This window comes from Leucopleurus acutus (assembly GCF_964270905.1).
Source record: "Leucopleurus acutus genome assembly, chromosome: 11".
NCBI lineage: Eukaryota > Metazoa > Chordata > Mammalia > Artiodactyla > Delphinidae > Leucopleurus > Leucopleurus acutus.
This window is the reverse complement of record NC_139152.1, coordinates 96,521,534-96,538,939: the sequence shown is the minus strand read 5'-3', so window position 1 is coordinate 96,538,939 and position 17,406 is coordinate 96,521,534. Positions and strand designations below refer to the sequence as shown.

Genomic DNA, 17,406 nt, shown 5'->3' with positions numbered 1-17,406 from the left:
TCCATTCAGATCTCGAAAGGTGTTTTTTGTTTTTTTGTTTTTTGATGACTTTCATGCACCTGCCAGGACCTGACTCCCCAGTTAGGACGGGAACTTGTCTTTGAAATGTGATCGCGCGAGAACGACCGGGGCGTGGTGCAAAGTTTGTAAACGCTGATGGAAGCCTAGAGAACCAATCACGGCGACCAGGAGGCAGGAACAATGGAGGTTAAAGGTCGGCCGGAAGTTCCCTAAGTTTCCGGTGGCATAGAGGGAGCTATGGCTAAACATCACCCGGACTTGATCTTTTGCCGCAAGCAGGCTGGTGTTGGTGAGATGGCCTCCTGCCCCCGACTGTCTCGGTGGGGATAGTATTAGAACCTGAGGAGTCCGGGGTTCCCATCACTTCCTTAGGGTCTTGCCTCGGCGGCGCCACGTTTCCCGCCTCACGGTCGGTAGTGTAGGAGCGCGTGGGTTTAAGGTCTCTGATGAAAAGAGGGCGGGGCGTGCGTGCTGGGAGGCGGAGGCGGGCTGCCGGGATGGGGTCCGGAGAAATTCTCAGTTTGCCCTGGACCTGGGAGGGACTTCGGGAGGGTGTGGATTTGGTTCGGATTGAAGTTTATGAGGATAAGATGGAAAGACTTCCTCAGGGCTCACTGCAGTCCCTGCTCCTGTCCCCACCTCAAGCTCGAGGATGTTTGTCCCCTCTTCGTCAAAACCTTAATCCTAATTGTACTCTTTACTGTCTTTCATCTTGCAGCCATTGGAAGACTATGTGAAAAATGTGAGTGGAACACGCCTCCCCAGACAGCCCACCCGTCCCACTCAGTTTCTGTGGAGCCAGCCAACGGGCATTTCCAACGGTGCCACTAAGAGGGCTTTGAGTAGATGTGACTGGAAGCATGTTAACACAATGGCAGGCTGCAACTAAAGGCCACCACCCCACTCCAACTTGCACATTTTAGACACTAATTTGAGAAAAATCTCTAGCTGTGGACCAGAAGTAGCATGACCCCGTCCCCAACACACACAGCGTTCTGCCAGTTAATCATACAGACTTATCTACCAGGTGCTATTCTAAGCTCTTTACCCATTAGTTGATTGACTTTTCCTGTGTGTTGTGGCGATTGAGCTGGACACTAGGTAAGCCAAGTTTTGTGATGCCAAAGCAGCAGGCCCTAAAGTCACCATCAGAAGACCAGTGTATTTCCCCGTTAACAGGAGGAGGGCAAAGGACTTGAAGTACTTGCAAGTGGGCATAACTTCATTCTCTTTTCCTCACAGGTGATGGCAAGTGTGTGATCTGTGACTCCTATGTGCGTCCCTGCACCCTGGTGCGCATATGTGATGAATGTAACTATGGCTCTTACCAGGGACGCTGTGTGATCTGTGGAGGGCCCGGGGTTTCGGATGCCTATTATTGTAAGGAGTGCACCATCCAGGAGAAAGATGTGAGTATATACTAAGCTTTTCATCTGATCCTTCCTTGTATTTAGTAACACTTTGCCATCCACTCCTGTGGCCTGTAGATGACTATGTTCATCTAGTCATCTAGGTTATAATTTCTTCAAGGTCTGTGAGCCAAACTGGATGTAGTCCAACAAAACGCACTTATTTTGCATCAAGGACAAAAATGCAAGAGAAGCAAATGTTTGTCAGCACTAGCAATTTGGAAAGCCCTCTCTTCCTTTGATGTCTCTCTCGTTATTTTTTTTTCTCTCATTATTTTTATTCAGAAATAATATCCTTTTTTTTTTTGGCTGCCCCCCCTGGCTTGTGGGATCTTAGTTCCCCAACCAGGGATTGGACCCAGGCCACGGCAGTGAAAGCCCAGAATCCTAACCACTAGGCCACCAGGGAATTCCCAATATCCTGCATTTTTAAGTCCTAGCACAGTGCATGGTGTGTAATAACCACTCAGTAATTCTGTTAACTATCATTAAGGACTATTTGGGTGGATGTGGTGACTTCTGAACTTGGGACAATTCAAGTTGATTTCAGCTCTAAGTGGCTAGAGAATGCTTTTGGTTTGATTTTGCAGAATTGATTGCAATTCTTCTTATGACATTTTTGCCCCTTGACATTGTGTGGTGGCAGTGGCTAGTTATTCAACTTCTTGAGCCAGATGCCAGGGTAGAGGAATGTAGGTCTATACCAAAAGTAGGCTTCTTGGGGAGAGGGGTGGGAAACCCATGAATCAGCTTTTATTCTTCTTATGACACAATAAAAGGAACTGTGATACATTACCAATAGGCTAGTATAAGGTATCTGGTTACCTAATCTAGGATAAGGCGTAAGGCAAAAGATAAATAATTCTTGGGACTTCCCTGGTGGTCCAGTGGCTAAGACTCTGCTCTCCTAATGCAGGGGACCCGGGTTTGATCCCTGCTCAGGGAACTAGGTCCTACTTGCCACAACTAAGAGTTTGCATGCTGCAATTAAGAGCCTGCAACTAAAAGATGCTGCATGCCCCAATGAAGATCCAGCAGATGGCAACAAAGATCCCGCGTGCGGCAACTAAGACCCAATGCAACCAAATAAATAAATAGATAGATAAATAAATAAAATCTTTAAAAATAATTTTTTTTTTTTTTTTTTTTTTGCGGTATGCGGGCCTCTCACTGTTGTGGCCTCTCCCGTTGTGGAGCACAGGCTCCAGACGCGCAGGTTCAGCGGCCATGGCTCACAGGCCTAGCCGCTCCGCGGCATGTGGGATCTTCCCAGACCGGGGCACAAAACCGTGTCCCCTGCATCGGCAGGCCGACTCTCAACACTGCGCCACCAGGGAAGCCCCTTTTTTTTTTGTCTGCATTGCCTGGCTGTGGAATCTTAGTTCCTGGACCAGGGATGAAACCCAGGCCCCCTACAATGGAAGCACACAGTCCTAACCACTGGACCGCCACGGAATTCCCAAAAGATAAATAATTCTTAATATTTCCTTATGCAAAGAGTAGGTAGTTTTTTATATATATATATGCATACACACAGACACACACACATACATACGCTATCTCTCTTATTCTTCACAGTAGCTTTGTTAAATAGGGATTATTATTATCTCCATTTACAGCCTCTCACCCAGCTAATAAGTGGCAAGTTCAATCTATCTGACTAAACCTAGTGGTGTCCTTTCATAAGTCCTTTTTTCTTTCTTTAACCCAATTTATTATTTATTTAGTTTTCGCTGCGTTGGGTCTTTGTTGCTGCGTGCAGGCTTTCTCTAGTTGCGGCAAGCAGGGGCTACTCTTCACTGCAGTGCGCGGGCTTCTCATCGCGGTGGCTTCTCTTGTTGCGGAGCACGGGCTCTAGGTGCGCGGGCTTCAGTAGTTGTGGCTCACGGGCTCTAGAGCGCAGGCTCAGTGATTGTGGCACACGGGCTTAGTTGCTCCGCGGCATGTGGGATCTTCCTGGACCTGGGTTCGAACCTGTGTCCCCTGCATTGGCAGGTGGATTCTTAACCACTGCGCCACCAGGGAAGTCCCCTTTCATAAGTCCTTTTGATGGGATGTGCCTGTGTTGAGGAGAAGCAATTCAGCCACCTCAGCAACCTTTACATTTGGATCCTGTCTACCTCTAATAAGTGGGATATATCAGACCAGATAAAACTTTCTTAACATCATTAATTCTTCTGTTATTTAGAGAGATGAGAAAGGTCATAGATAAAGTACCAGAAACATAATTTCACATGGTGATTTGAACATCCTCTTGTCCTAAACTGTGATTTGCATTTACCTTTGACTGTCAAATCATATCCTGCTTGATCTGATCCACTCCCTTTATAGAAAGGACCTTGGTTTGTGTATTTGTCTCCCCTTTTCCCTAGTTCTTGGTATACTCCCTGGCATGTACTGTAAGTATGGTCCATATTTTTGTTGCTACCGCTGTAAATCATGCATAGGGTTCCCCCTACAGAGTGTCTGGTATATAGTAGGTGTTTGGTAATTATTTATAGCCTGTATACCACGGTGAGACAATATCAGTGAAGAGAAAGTACAAACAATCCTTAAACTAGCTAAAACTAGCTAAAGAGTCCATTAAGGACAACATTTTCTTGAACCTTTGCATGGTTGTAGCTAGAGGTTTTGTTTTGTTTTGTTGTAGCTAGAGTTCTTATCTGGCTTATGCCTGGCAACCAGAGAGTGCTTAATAAGTGTTCATTGCTGTCTGATTCCTCTGCATGCGGTATGTGACCTGATCTCTCTGGATCCTTGTGCCTCATTCTGTCCCTGAGAATTATTCTAGATGTCACCACTTCCTCTGCTTCACGTGTACAGGAATGTTCTGAGGATATCTGAGATGGTATCTAGCTAACATTTACTCAGCAGTAGTTTCCAACGAACACAAAACAGTCCAGTGATATGATCCAGCCTCTCAGCCTTACAGATCATCATGTAGATTAAGTACCTAAGACTTTCCTATGCAGAAATCTTCCTGCAACCAGAGCAGCCCCTGTTACTGTTCTCTTCCTGCAACTTCCATAATTTATAAGGGAATTAGACCAGTAAACTAAGCTGGGTATTCTCCATAGTTTTTCAAAGCTTCAAGAATACTCAGGATTTGGGGACAATATCTGTGGGCATTGCTGCCAGAGGACCATTTGTCTCCTTGCTTTTTTTTTTTTTTTTTAATTATTTATTTATTTTTGGCTGCTACTCTTCGTTGCGGTGCGCAGGCCTCTCATCACGGTGGCTTCTATTGCTGCGGAGCACGGGCTCTAGGCACGTGGGCTTCAGTAATTGTGGCTCACGGGCTTAGCTGTTCCACAGCATGCGGGATCCCCCCAGACCAGGGCTCGAACCAGTCTCTCCTGCGTTGGCAGGCGGACTCCCAACCACTTCATCAGTGGGGGAGTCCTTTTTTTTTTTTTTTTTGAAAGAAATACTTTGTCCTATCTAAAGTGAAGCTTTGGGCTTCCCTGGTGGCTCAGTGGTTAAGAATCCGCCTGCCAATGCAGGGGACACGGGATCGAGCTCTGCTCTGGGAAGATCCCACATGCCACGGAGCAACTAAGTCCATGGGCCAAAACTACTGAGCCTGCGCTCTAGAGCCCGCGAGCCACAACTACTGAGCCCATGTGCCACAACTACTGAAGCCCACGCACCTAGAGCCCATGCTCTGCAACAAGAGAAGCCACCACAATGAGAAGCCCACGCACCGCAATGAAGAGTAGCCCCCACTCGCTGCAACTAGAGAAAGCCCGCGCACAGCAACAAAAGACCCAACTCAGCCAAAAATAAATAAATAGATAAATAAGTAAAAAATAATAAATAAATAAATAAAAAATAAAGTGAGGCTTTGATTGTGTCCCAAAGGACACTTTTTTTTTTTTTTTTTTTTTTTTTTTTGTGGTGTGCAGGCCTCTCACTGTTGTGGCCTCTCCCGTTGTGGAGCACAGGCTCCAGACACGCAGGCTCGGCAGCTATGGCTCACGGGCCCAGCTGCTCCATGGCACGTGGGATCTCCCCGGACCGGGGCACGAACCCGTGTCCCCTGCATCGGCAGGCGGACTCTCAACCACTGCGCCACCAGGGAAGCCCGGACACTTTTTTTTTAATATGAGTTTATTTATTTATTTTTGGCTGCATTGGGTCTACATTGCTGCGCACCGGCTTTCTCTAGTTGCAGCGAGTGGGGCCTACTTTTTGTTGTGGTGCACGGGCTTCTTATTGCAGTGGCTTCTCTTGTTGCAGAGCATGGGCTCTAGGGTCATGGGCTTCAGTAGTTATGGCATGCAGGCTCAGTAGTTGTGGCTTGTGGGCTCTAGAGCACAGGCTCACTAGTTGTGGCACACGGGCTTAGTTGCTCTGCGGCATGTGGGATCTTCCCAGGCCAGAGATCGAACCTGTGTCCCCTGCGTTGGCAGGCAGATTCTTAAGCACTGCACCACCAGGGAAGTCCCAATTTGTAGTTTCTTATGTGTGGCATCGTATTGATCTCCCTTCGCCCTTGACTCCTTTACGCCTTTTACTTAACCATTTTCTTTAACTCTCCCAACAAGAAGACAAGAAAAATAGTAGCTAATATCTTTGGAGCACTTGCTATGTACCAGGTACTGTGCTGGACATTCTTTTCCAAAAGTTCTATGTGATACAGATGAGGAAACGAATGGCTTAAAGGTGTTAAGCATCTTAGCCCAAGGTCACATGACTAATAAGTGGCAGATGCGGGATTAGAACCCAGGTCTATCTAACTCAGTTTCTCAACCCTTTTTTCCCCCATGATTGTTCCCCCAAAGGAGAAAAGTTAAAATCTAATTTAAATTAAATTTTCTTGGGAATTCCCTGGCAGTCCAGTGGTTAGGACTCTACGCTTCCACTGTAGGGGACCACGGGTTTGATCCCTGATTGGGGAACTAAGATCCTGCATGCTTCGTGGCATGGCCTAAAAATTGATTGATTAATTAGTTAATTAATTACATTTTCTCCACCAAAAGAGGAACTGAATGCTAAGGAGTAAGATTTTGTTGGGTAAGAACAAACTTCAGATCGCAAACCACTATAATAGCGAAGATGTTTTCATCCCCACTGAGGGTGCACGGTCTGACTCAGAGCACTTAGTCTGACCGCCTGACGGTCTTGGTCTTCTCAGGGTGGGTAAGGATGTGCCCCTCCCTCTCTTGCTATTTCTACCATTCTCTTCTCCCCATTTAAGTAAACAGCGGAGCAGTCAAATATATGCAAAAGTTATTTGATACTTTTCAAAGCTAATTCACAAGTTTACCATGCTCTCCAGCTTCCAAAACCATGGGCAAGTTTTGGTTCTTGCCTCTGGGAAGCCCTGTTAGAAAAAACGCCAGACTGGGAGGTAGAGAGCCCAGGTTCAGGTCTTGGCTTTGCTACTAAAATGCTGTGTGTGGCTATGGGGAAATCTCCACCAAAAGGAAGTATTGAATAATAATCCCTGTTACCTTATGGGTACATTTACTGAGAGCTTAAAAGCCTTTAAAATTAAAGTTTCAAATAGAAAACATGATACTCTTGTTAAGGTCTCAAACCAGTGTACAGTCTGGTTTTTACATTGTAGGTATTCATTGGACAGTTGCTGAAAGAATGAATGAAGTTTCATCTTCTAGTTTCTGTTAATAAGGCAGGTCTTGCCTGCTGTTCATAATTCTTTGCTACCGATTGTAAGAAATGGAGATGTGGACGCATTTTCTGTAATCATGTTTTTCTGATCTCAAAATTTTTAAATTGCCTTTGGTTCTGTACATGTTTCCCCGTTGTATGTTATATTTTGGTACATGATTAGCGTTGGTTTTTTTAAAATAAATTTTGTTTATTTTTGGCTGCGTTGGGTCTTCATCGCTGCGTGCGGGCTTTCTCTAGTTGCGGCCAGCAGGGGCTACTCTTCGTTGCGGCAGGTGGGCTTCTCATTGCGGTGGCTTCTCTTGTTGCAGAGCACGGGCTGTAGGCTTGCGGGCTTCAGTAGTTGTGGCACGTGGGCTCAGTAGTTGTGGTGCACAGGCTTAGTTGCTCTGCGGCATGTGGGATCTTCCTGGACCAGGGCACGAACCTGTGTCCCTTGCATTGGCAGGCAGATTCTTAACCACTGCACCACCAGGGAAGCCCTCGAGGTTTCTTAACAGTCCTTCCATCTTCCTTTTCATGCTTTCCATTCACAGGCATATTCACAAAAGCCAGCCAGTTCCAATGCACACATCCTCACCTCTTCACAACATTAGTGGAATTTGGGAACAACCACAAGACCCATGGGAGATGTGTAGAAAATAAAAAACAGGAGTTTAGACAAGAAAATAGGATTATAAGTCAGTGAGAGAAAATGCCATAAAAGCCAAAGAGCTAATAATCCAATGCGTTGGTTTTCCGATTTTTTTTCAACTTTTTAACATGTAGAGTCCCATCTTCAAAAAGTATCTTACACAGAAGCCGCGTGTGTATGTGTGTGTGTGTGTTAGGTTGAACCATCATGAAATTGCTGATATTTATTTTTGGCAATTTCTTATAATTTATTAAGGGCTGGCTATATGCTAGGCATTGTTCTAAGTATATTGATTCTTAATTCTGTAAGGTCGGTTCTACCATTGTAGTAATTTAATATGTGACTAAGAAGAGACACAGGGAGGTTCATAACTTCTCAAAATTCAGGTGACCTATCTCCAGAGCCTACAACCTTTTTTGTTTGTTTGTCTGTTTTGGCTATGTTGGGTCTTCGTTGCTGAGCGCGGGCTTTCTCTAGTTGTGGTGAGCAGGGGCTACTCTTCGTTGCGGTGTGCAGGCTTCTCATTGCAGTGGCTTCCCGTTGCAGAGCACAGGCTCTAGGTGCGCGGGCTCAGTAGTTGTGGTGCATGGGCTTAGTTGCTCTGAGGTATGTGGGATCTTCCTGGACCAGGGCTTGAACCCCATGTCCCCTGCATTGGCAGGTGGATTCTTAACCACTGCGCCAGGGAAGTCCCTACAATCTTAATGAGTGAGAACACAGCTGCACAGATTGGGGGGTGCGTCCTACTGTCACCTGGCACCTCTCAGGACTCTCTAGGGCCCTATAAATACAGTTTATATACACTGACCTGATCCAGTCATCTTATAGTTGGGTACAAATCCAGACAGAAGTGGTTTGCCCACAGTCACACAAGTCAGTGAGGCAGAGTAAGCCTGAACAGGCTATCATAATACCATAAAATTTCAAAGCATCCCTAAAGGGCTTAAAGCACTGTCGTGTTTAATAGCAGGCTACCTGGGGCCAGGAGAGGCAGCTCTTCCCGCGTTTGTACCAGGACTTTGAGTACAGATTACGTGGCTTACTTGAGTTCCCCCAGCAAGCCATTGGTGGGGCCGGGCCCACAACCTGGCTTGCTTAGCACACCAAACTCCACAGATGGTAGTTCTCTGTGTAATACATGGTACATGTTTTCTAGAAAATAATGAAATGTTAGTGTTGGCTTTGTGTGGTTTCAGAGATTTTTGTACAGTGTTGATATCAGTCCCCAAAAAGAGAAATCAGCTGAATTAGAAATTAGGCATTAGAGATGCCTAAGGACTTGATTCATTCATTCATTCTATAGCCCAGTGTCACAGGAAACAGCTGCTTTTGACATGGGCGTTTAATAAAATCCTGAGATCTAAGAAGGTTTCTTCCAGTAGCAATTCCCCCAATTTTCCTCCCATCATCCCCAATCAACTGATGGAGTCATCATTCCTGCAAAACACAGCTTCCCAAGGGCTTCACTGAAACCACTCAAGCTCACAAAACGGCCAGGGGAGGGTGTCACTACACATCAGAGTATGAGCCGTCAACAGCTGTCTCTGGCACAGGAGCACTCTTCCCCCAAGACCATGTGTGCGGTTAAGTGAATTGATACGGACACACCAAACTCAGTATTCTCTTACGATATTTGAAATGTAAGGTACTATTTCCTAAAGTCTTTAGGTTTTTTTCCCTTGGTATTTTCTCCTTTCTTGGGATAGTGAAAGAGAGCTAGGAAGCTTGATCTGTAGATGATTATTACCATTTCTTACCTCTCACTTGGAGAAAATCCTTTGAACACCTTAAAGGGTTTTAGATTCTACCTCCACTATATCATATTAGTAACAGAAGTGGGCTAAGAATCCAACATTATAAGTGCAGGCCACTGGATAAACGGTGGACAGGCCCTGGGCACATTCTAGGTGTTTAATAAATACTTGATTGATCAAATAGCATAACTGAAGATGAATGGCTAAACCATTAATCCAAAAGTTATTTTTATCTTAAATCCCTCTCAGTTCAAGCTCAGAGACTTTTAACAACTTATCTGTTCTGTTTTCCAGAGAGATGGTTGCCCAAAGATTGTCAATTTGGGGAGCTCTAAGACAGATCTCTTCTATGAACGCAAAAAATATGGCTTCAAGAAGAGGTGATTGGTGGGCTGCCTCTTCCTCCCCCCATCAAGCTGCTGCAGCTGCCAAAAGAAATGCCTACAGAAAGGAAATGGAGAACAGAGCATCACCTGAATTGCCTATTAGTACACTGGCCCCTTTCCACCCTTTCCTCTCCTCTCACCCAGCCATGGGTGATTCTTCGCAGAGCACTCTGGCAGACTGTACCACAGACAAATTAATAGATTGGTTCATGGCATTCCTTAAATTCAAGAAGCAAGGCTGTGTTAATCCACATCGAGAAGTTCTGTACACCAAAAGCTTCTAAAACAGGAATGATGTATTATTTCAGTCTTCTGTTTGAGGAGCTGACTGTGAGGCTAGCTGCAGTGAGAAGCATGGCCTTGCAGCAGCTCTGATGGCAGCTGTCCTTGATGAAACATCTGCAGTGCGATGGGGGCTCTCAAAACAGTCAATGTGGGCATTTCATCTTGTAACACCCACCAGGTGGTGCTGCTTCATGTTATTTTTCTTCTAAAAATTGGAAACCCTTTCTGTTGCTATTGTATTCATAAAGTAGGTGTTTATTTTCTGGTAGTCAGCCCTTCCCCAATTTAATTTTAACTCTAGGAATTTTAGTCACCCAGGAATTTGTGATTCAAAATAAAGGTACTGGGATTCATTAAGCACCTTGTTCTCTTATTACTACTGGAATTCAAAACCACCCATGCCTTTTATGATAGGTAAACCAAAGTTATTCTTAGAAACTTTGATGTTTCCCCTTCCTGTCCAACTTGAATTTTGAACTGAAGAGATGGCTTCCAGTAATGGTGAAGGGAATGAGACAAAATGTACTCGAATGAGTTAGGAGAACTGAACTTGGTTGATTTGTTTCACAAAGTGCATATATACTCACATTAAGGATATGAGGGGAGGGATTTCCCCGGTGATGCAGTGGTTAAGACTACACACTTCCGGGGCTTCCCTGGTGGCACAGTGGTTGAGAATTTGCCTGCCAATGCAGGGAAAACGGGTTCAAGCCCTGGTCTGGGAAGATCCCACGTGCCGCGGAGCAACTGGGCCCGTGAGCCACAACTACTGAGCCTGCGTGTCTGGAGCCTGTGCTCCGCAACGAGAGAGGCCATGATAGTGAGAGGCCCGTGCACCGCGATGAAGAGTGGCCCCCGCTTGCCGCAACTAGAGAAAGCCCTCGCACAGAAACGAGGACCCAACACAGCCAAAAATAAAAATGAATAAATAAATAAATATTAAAAAAAAAAAAAAAGACTACACACTTCCAATGCAGGGGGCATGGGTTCAGTCCCTGGTCAGGGAACTAAGATCACACACACCTCTCAGTGCAGCCCCCCCACCAGAAAAAAAAAAAGGATATGGGAGGTTGGTTTAAGTAAATTCAAATTCAGACGCATCCTTTACCCTAACTCAACTACCTGTACTTTTTGTCTGCTAGAGGCAATAAGCAAGTTAACCTGAGGAGCCACATTCATAATTGGAGACTTCCAGTCAAGAAGGTCTTTGACACCATGAATTTGAAAAAGGTTGTGCGTCCTGCAGATTCTAGGGGCCTGGCCCAGTGTTACCCTGCAACTCAGTGGCAGGTCCAAGTTGAGATGAGAGCCTTCTGATTTCCTATCAGGGTTTTACCTTGGATCAATAAAACTTGGTTATTTGTAATGTATTGAGTGTCCAAAATAGAATTAAGATAATCTCTGCCTTTAAGGAATTTAATAATTGAGCTTGCCAGAAATAGCTCAGTGTAACACAGGGGACACACAAAGGAAGGGTTCTGGGCCTCGCATGGGGTACCTCGGGAAGGCTAGGGGAAGGCCACAGCCATAGGGCTGCCATGAGGGCTCCTTTCAGTTCCTCAAACTGCCGTTTTCCCTCCTGCCGCAGTGCTTTTTACCTGTTTTTTACCTCTAAAGCTCTGCTTCCCTTCTGCTCAGCTAACTCCTACTCATTCTTCAGACCTTAGCTAAGTATTTCCTAAAAGATGCCTCATCCAAACCCCAATCTAAGTTCCTCTTGTTATACGCCCACATAGCACCATAAGCATTTTGTTTATAGCATTTGGTAATATTGACTGTCATCTACTAGGCTGTGTTCCATGATGGCAGGAGGCAAGTCTGTTCTGCCCAGCAGGTAGCAGGTTCTCAGTATTGAATGAATAACTGAAGTCATAGAAACCGGATAATAAACTGGGCTTTGAAGGCCATGTTGGAACCTACAGGCAAAGGGGGTAGGGTCTGCAGATAAAGATATTTGTGTGGGAGAAACAGTTTGAATGGGGTGATATGTTTGGGGAGCTCTGAGCAGTTCTAAAGCATCAGGTGAGGGTTATGGTATATCAAACGAGTTGCAGAAACCAGATAATTTTCAGATTATAACTAGAATCTGTCATTTGATTCTATAGTAACTTTAGTTTTAATGTGTAATAGAAGTCAAAATGTTTTGTTTTGCTAAACAAATCAGTTTCTAAAATTTGTTTATTGGGACTTCCCTGGCAGTGGTTCAGACTCTGTGCTTCCAATGCAGGGGGCACAGGTTCAATCCCTGGTGGTTGAACTAAGATCCCACATGCCGCATGGTGTGGTCCCGCCAAAAGAAACATTTGTTTATTAACCACTTTGGTCTACATAACATCTTGCATCTCCAGATGTTTGAAAAGCTACTCCTTACTTTCAGCAAAACACCACCTTAACTGTGCTCTGTGAGTCTTAGTGCGTATGCCTCTAAAAGTTCTTGCAAAGGAGCTTAAAATTTAATGCCCAGTAGGATTTCCACACTGATCAACAACAGGACAAGTTCAACCTCAGTCTGGTGAATTCTGCTGAACTCCGTTCCTCTGTCACCTAATTTTATAATCCCATTCTCCATTTGTTTGCTCTCTGAGGCCAAGAGAATGATACAATACAACGAATAAGTTAAAAACTTCTTAGATAAACAGCATTCAAGTTCAAATCCTTAGTTATCGTCTACCTTGGACTTTAGAATAAGTCCTTTTCAGTTTTAAAAATTAGAATAATGATAATACTGAATTCTCTATTGGGAAAACATTGCTTACAAGCTGAATTTTAACCTCGAATAGTATATAGTTCTGTGAAAAGAATTAGAATGATCTCAGCCAACTGTGTATGGCCACAAAAAATCAGAATGGGCTTAAAAATTATTGCTTTTCTCCATTGTTGAAATAAGCACTACCTACACAGGTCTAGTTGAAATAACTGAACTCATCATAGTCTGTCTAAGAAAGTGGTTCCATTTCCTGGGTTTATGATTATTACTATTAAGTATTCAGGGTTTGATACATTCATTTCTAGGATCTAAAAAGGATGGGTGTCTTCCAGCTTCTCAGATATACTCTGTACATATATGGTAATTTAATCTCCTTTAAACATTGCACTTTTCATGTGCTCTTGCTCCAAAAAAAAAAAAAAAGTATAAAGAGAAATGTGTGGGCTTTATTTTCGGTCCTGTATTTGAATTCTAATCTGCTATTGACCTTTAGGGAGGTTTTCGGTGCTTTTTTTTTTTTCTCATCTATTAAATAAGGATATTAATGCCTCCCTCTTTGGGTTGTAAGAATTAAATGTGACCTCGTAAGTGCCTGACCCTTACTGGGAAGGCTTTACATCATAAATGGTAGCTCTTTTACAGTGAGGCTTTACTTCATAGATAAACATTTAAGTTCTAGCATTGAAGATCCTCCATATGGTTCCCTCTCTTCCCTACCCCTCAGGTTTTCCTCTATTCATTCTCTGCTGTTGATTAGGCAGCTGAAGGGGATTCCTCACACACAGCCCATCTTCTTGGCTCTCTATTTCCTTTGTTTGAAATACCACTCCACCACTGTCACATCATCCAGCCAAGTCTGTACCTTTTCCTTCTAAGCTCCTAACATCTCATGAATGCTTCCAGATGCACCATACCCCACAACAGTCTCTCATGCCTAGTACATATGTATAGCAGAAAAATTTCATGAAACATTTACTGTGTGTACAGTATTTTCAATTTATTCTGCTCTAAAAAAAAAAACAGAAAAAGGGGTCACAAATTCAGGAGTCTGGGTGAGTAATATAAGTGATTAAAAGGGAGGCGTGGGATTTCCCTGGTGGCCCAGTGGTTAAGACTCTGCCCTTCCATTGCAGGGGTCACGGGTTCCACCCCTGGTTAGGGAACTAAGATCCCGCATGCCAAGCATTGCCGCCAAGAAAAAAAAAAAAAGCATGATGATCAACGGTATGTGGCACTGGGCCTCAGTGTCTGTGGGACAATAGGGAGTGGTAGGGACCTTGGAACCAGAGAGCACAGGCCCTGTCTAAAGAAGACAGTTGCTGTTCAAGTCCAGACAATTGCCAGCTTGAATACCCAGTGTTAACAGATCTTTTGAATTCAGGACAAGTGGCAAATTAAGATACTTTTGTGCAATCTCCCAATTTTTAAGTGTTGTCAATTCTTTTTTTTTTTTTTTTTTGGATGGGTACCATTTTTAAAGTCTTTATTGAACTTGTTACAATATTGCTTCTGGTTTCTTTTTTATGTTTTGGTTTTTTGGCCCCGAGCCTTGTGGGATCTTAGCTCCCCCACCAGGGATAGAACACACACACCCTGCATTGAAAGGTGAAGTCTTAACCACTGGACCACCAGGGAAGTCCCTGTCAGCTCATTTTTGAAATTTTAATGTGTCAGTATATGCCAAGGCAATACATCCACCAGATGTGGACCTTGGCCTGCCAATTAGCAGCTTCTAAATTAAGAAAATTAACTTCCCAGGGAATCAAATTCAACTGACTACATTTCCAAGAGATTGTATGTCACTATATTTTGACCTGTAGCTCTTTATAGTTTGAAGCAAGGACATAAAGGTGAAAGATTCTTTGCCTTGGTTGGAATTTTCCTGCCTTAAAAAAAAAAGGACTCCAGTTCCCATCTTTTCCCAGTTATTCAGTTCCTTATCAACTCTATCCCCAAGTGGCCTCTCTGCCACCACCAAGGCTACAATGATACTTTCTTTGAACACGGTAGTTTTAGTGTCTTAGCCAAAGACAGGTTCGTTCACTTACCTGTTTACTAGAATTCACTCACATCAGGTCAGTACATAGCAAATCATTTGCCCTTGGCATCCATCCAATCACTCTTCTCCAAAGCTAATTTCTGTTGTGGCTGTCTTTGCTCCTGCCCAGTTGGAGGAGTGGATCTGAAGAATCAAACTGAGGAGCTATTTTCTTGGATAACTTAAAAGAAATTACAAAATTTCTCACCCCAACCTGTGTATATGAGAGTGTGACTCACCCCTGAGAGTTAACTGGGGCTAATTATGACTAGCCTGACTTGTCACAACAAAACATCTGGCATAACTTGCTTACTCTCAGACAGGGGAGCTGCCTCCACCCTCTCCCCAAGCACACGCTTACTCCTGAAGCTCACCATTTTGATAACAAAGCGTATGCCTGTCAACGTATGATAATTCCAAATGGGAGGGGACTCTGAAATGCTTGAGTAGGAATTCAGCTCACAATTAAGCCCTGGCAAGATGAAATCACACGTTGGGGAGAGAAAAAACGTCCTCCTCACAATGATAAATGGAGACATCAGCAGTTAAGAATGGTGATTGCCTTTTTCCCCTCTATTTTATTTTTTCCTATTTATATGCTAATCCTTTACCCAGGGATCCCATTTACCAAGGAAGCTGGATTTCTCAGTTTTGTTTCAGTGATATTCCTCAAGGCTGGTGTGTTTTCAGCACTGCAGGGGAGATTCGAATAAATACAGAAACGCGCAAAAATTCAACACCTTCCTTCCAGGGATTCACTCCGCTCTCCCACAGCCTGCAGTGAACGGTAGGAAATGTATACCCTTTATCTACTTATATGGACTCCATCCCTCCTTCCTGTGATACCCTAGAAGAATTCGTTTCAACTCACTCTCACCTTTCTCATCCTGTCTTGTAAGGTTTCCCAGTAGGATGCAATTTGGCCAGAACGGTGACCTTTAAATTAAGGATAGTACCTATTTGAGACAGGCTTTACATACAGTATCATATTTAATCCTCGCACGATCTCCATTTTAAGGATGAGAAAACAGGTTTGATGATGTAAAGAGATTTGTTGCCATTAAATCAAGATAAAACAGTTGGTGTTGGAACTGGGATTCAAACCCACCTATTTCCACAGCTGCCTCTACTAAATGACTACAAATACCAGCATCCCTTACAATGCCCCAATGCGCAGACGTACTCTCCCCAAGGGCCAGGCTCCTTGGCTCTCGGCCCCCACTTCCCCGTCCTAGAGGTTGGATCGAACACCCAATCAGATGCTGCCGCTCCCTCTTCCCCACCAATGGGAAGGCTGTTGCTAACGTACCGGTTATATTTTTAGCTCTCCGGTACTCTGGCACCCTGAGTCGGCCGGGTCTCGCTGCCCGGTTGGAACTCGCGACGCTAGGGGAGGGGAGGGGAGAGGAGAGGAGAGGAGAGGAGGGGAGGGGAGGGGAGGGGAGGAGAAGGGAAGGGGAGGAGAACGAGGTAAAGGAGGAAAAAGAAGGGGAGGGGCGGAGTGGGGCTAGGCGGAGGAGGCGTGTGTGTGACGCTCTGGAACTCGCTGACGCACAAACAAGTAGTCCCTTGAGGTGCCCCAGGGGCTGAAGCGCTCAGAGTGTGGGGGATGGGAACTCTCGGGCTCAGGCTCCCTCCCCTTTTCTGTCCCCTTGGAGTTTGCCCTCCAGTCCAGCGTTTCTCTACAGCAGTCAAAGAAAGCGCATTTAAACCTGCACGCTACCGTTGCTCTCTGCCCCTGCCAGAAAAAGTGATCAAGGAAAAAAAAAAACTGCAAACCGTTCGTAGCTGGAAACTTTCGCATCTCGCCATCCCACGTGGGTTTGGCGGCTGTTGGGCTGGAACCGTCTGGAATGAAAATAAAGACCGGGGGTGGGGAGAGTTGGGGAATGGGCGATTGAAGAAGGGATGGGAAGACTTCAAGCGCAAGCTCCCAGCGGCCCCGGGCTTTACCACCTGGCAGTCCAGTCCGCCTATGACCTCACTGGGCACAGGCCTCCCTATCCCCAACTCCGCGCCCCGCACAGTCACAAACTAGCCGAGTGGCCCACGTGGCCATAGCCCGGGCCAGGGGTGCCGAGCGCGCGAGGGTGCCGGGTTCGGCGAACCTGGGTCAGCCGCCCGAGGGACCGTCGGGTGCGCAAGCGCGGCGTCTCTGGCACGGGCAGGCGGCACCCCCAACGGCGGGGGCTGTTACTAGAAGACATGTGGCTCTGGTGCCCCTTGGGGGGGGCGCCGACCTGGGAGAGACTACGGGTGCGTCCGCAGAGGAGCTGAGCCCCGCCCGGAGCGGGCAGGGCACAGCTCGCGCGCCTGAGCGGAACCGGCGCTGGCCCGGTCCGCGCCGCGAGGTTAACGGGCGCCAGAGGTGGCAAGCGGAAGGTTAATGTGTCGCTCAGCTCCTTTTCCTGGCCGTTCAGCCTCTCCTCGCCCCCTCTTCCTCCCGCTCTGCCCGGGCCCAGGTTTCCCCCTCGCCCTCCCCTCGACGTTACGCGTCCCCCGACGAAGCACCAGGAGCTCGGAATATTCGGGCTAAGC

General features: G+C 45.6%; 1 protein-coding gene across 1 annotated transcript; it reads left to right on the top strand.

Moving 5' to 3' along the window:
* The first annotated feature begins 221 nt into the window (after window positions 1–221).
* PHF5A (PHD finger protein 5A) lies at window positions 222–10,677 on the top strand. Its single transcript, XM_082849923.1, has 4 exons — window positions 222–310; window positions 740–763; window positions 1,264–1,430; window positions 9,747–10,677. Exons 1-4 carry the CDS (start codon window positions 259–261, stop codon window positions 9,834–9,836), a joined length of 333 nt encoding a protein of 110 aa, XP_082706049.1. The 5' UTR covers window positions 222–258; the 3' UTR covers window positions 9,837–10,677.
* Window positions 10,678–17,406: the final 6,729 nt, after the last annotated feature.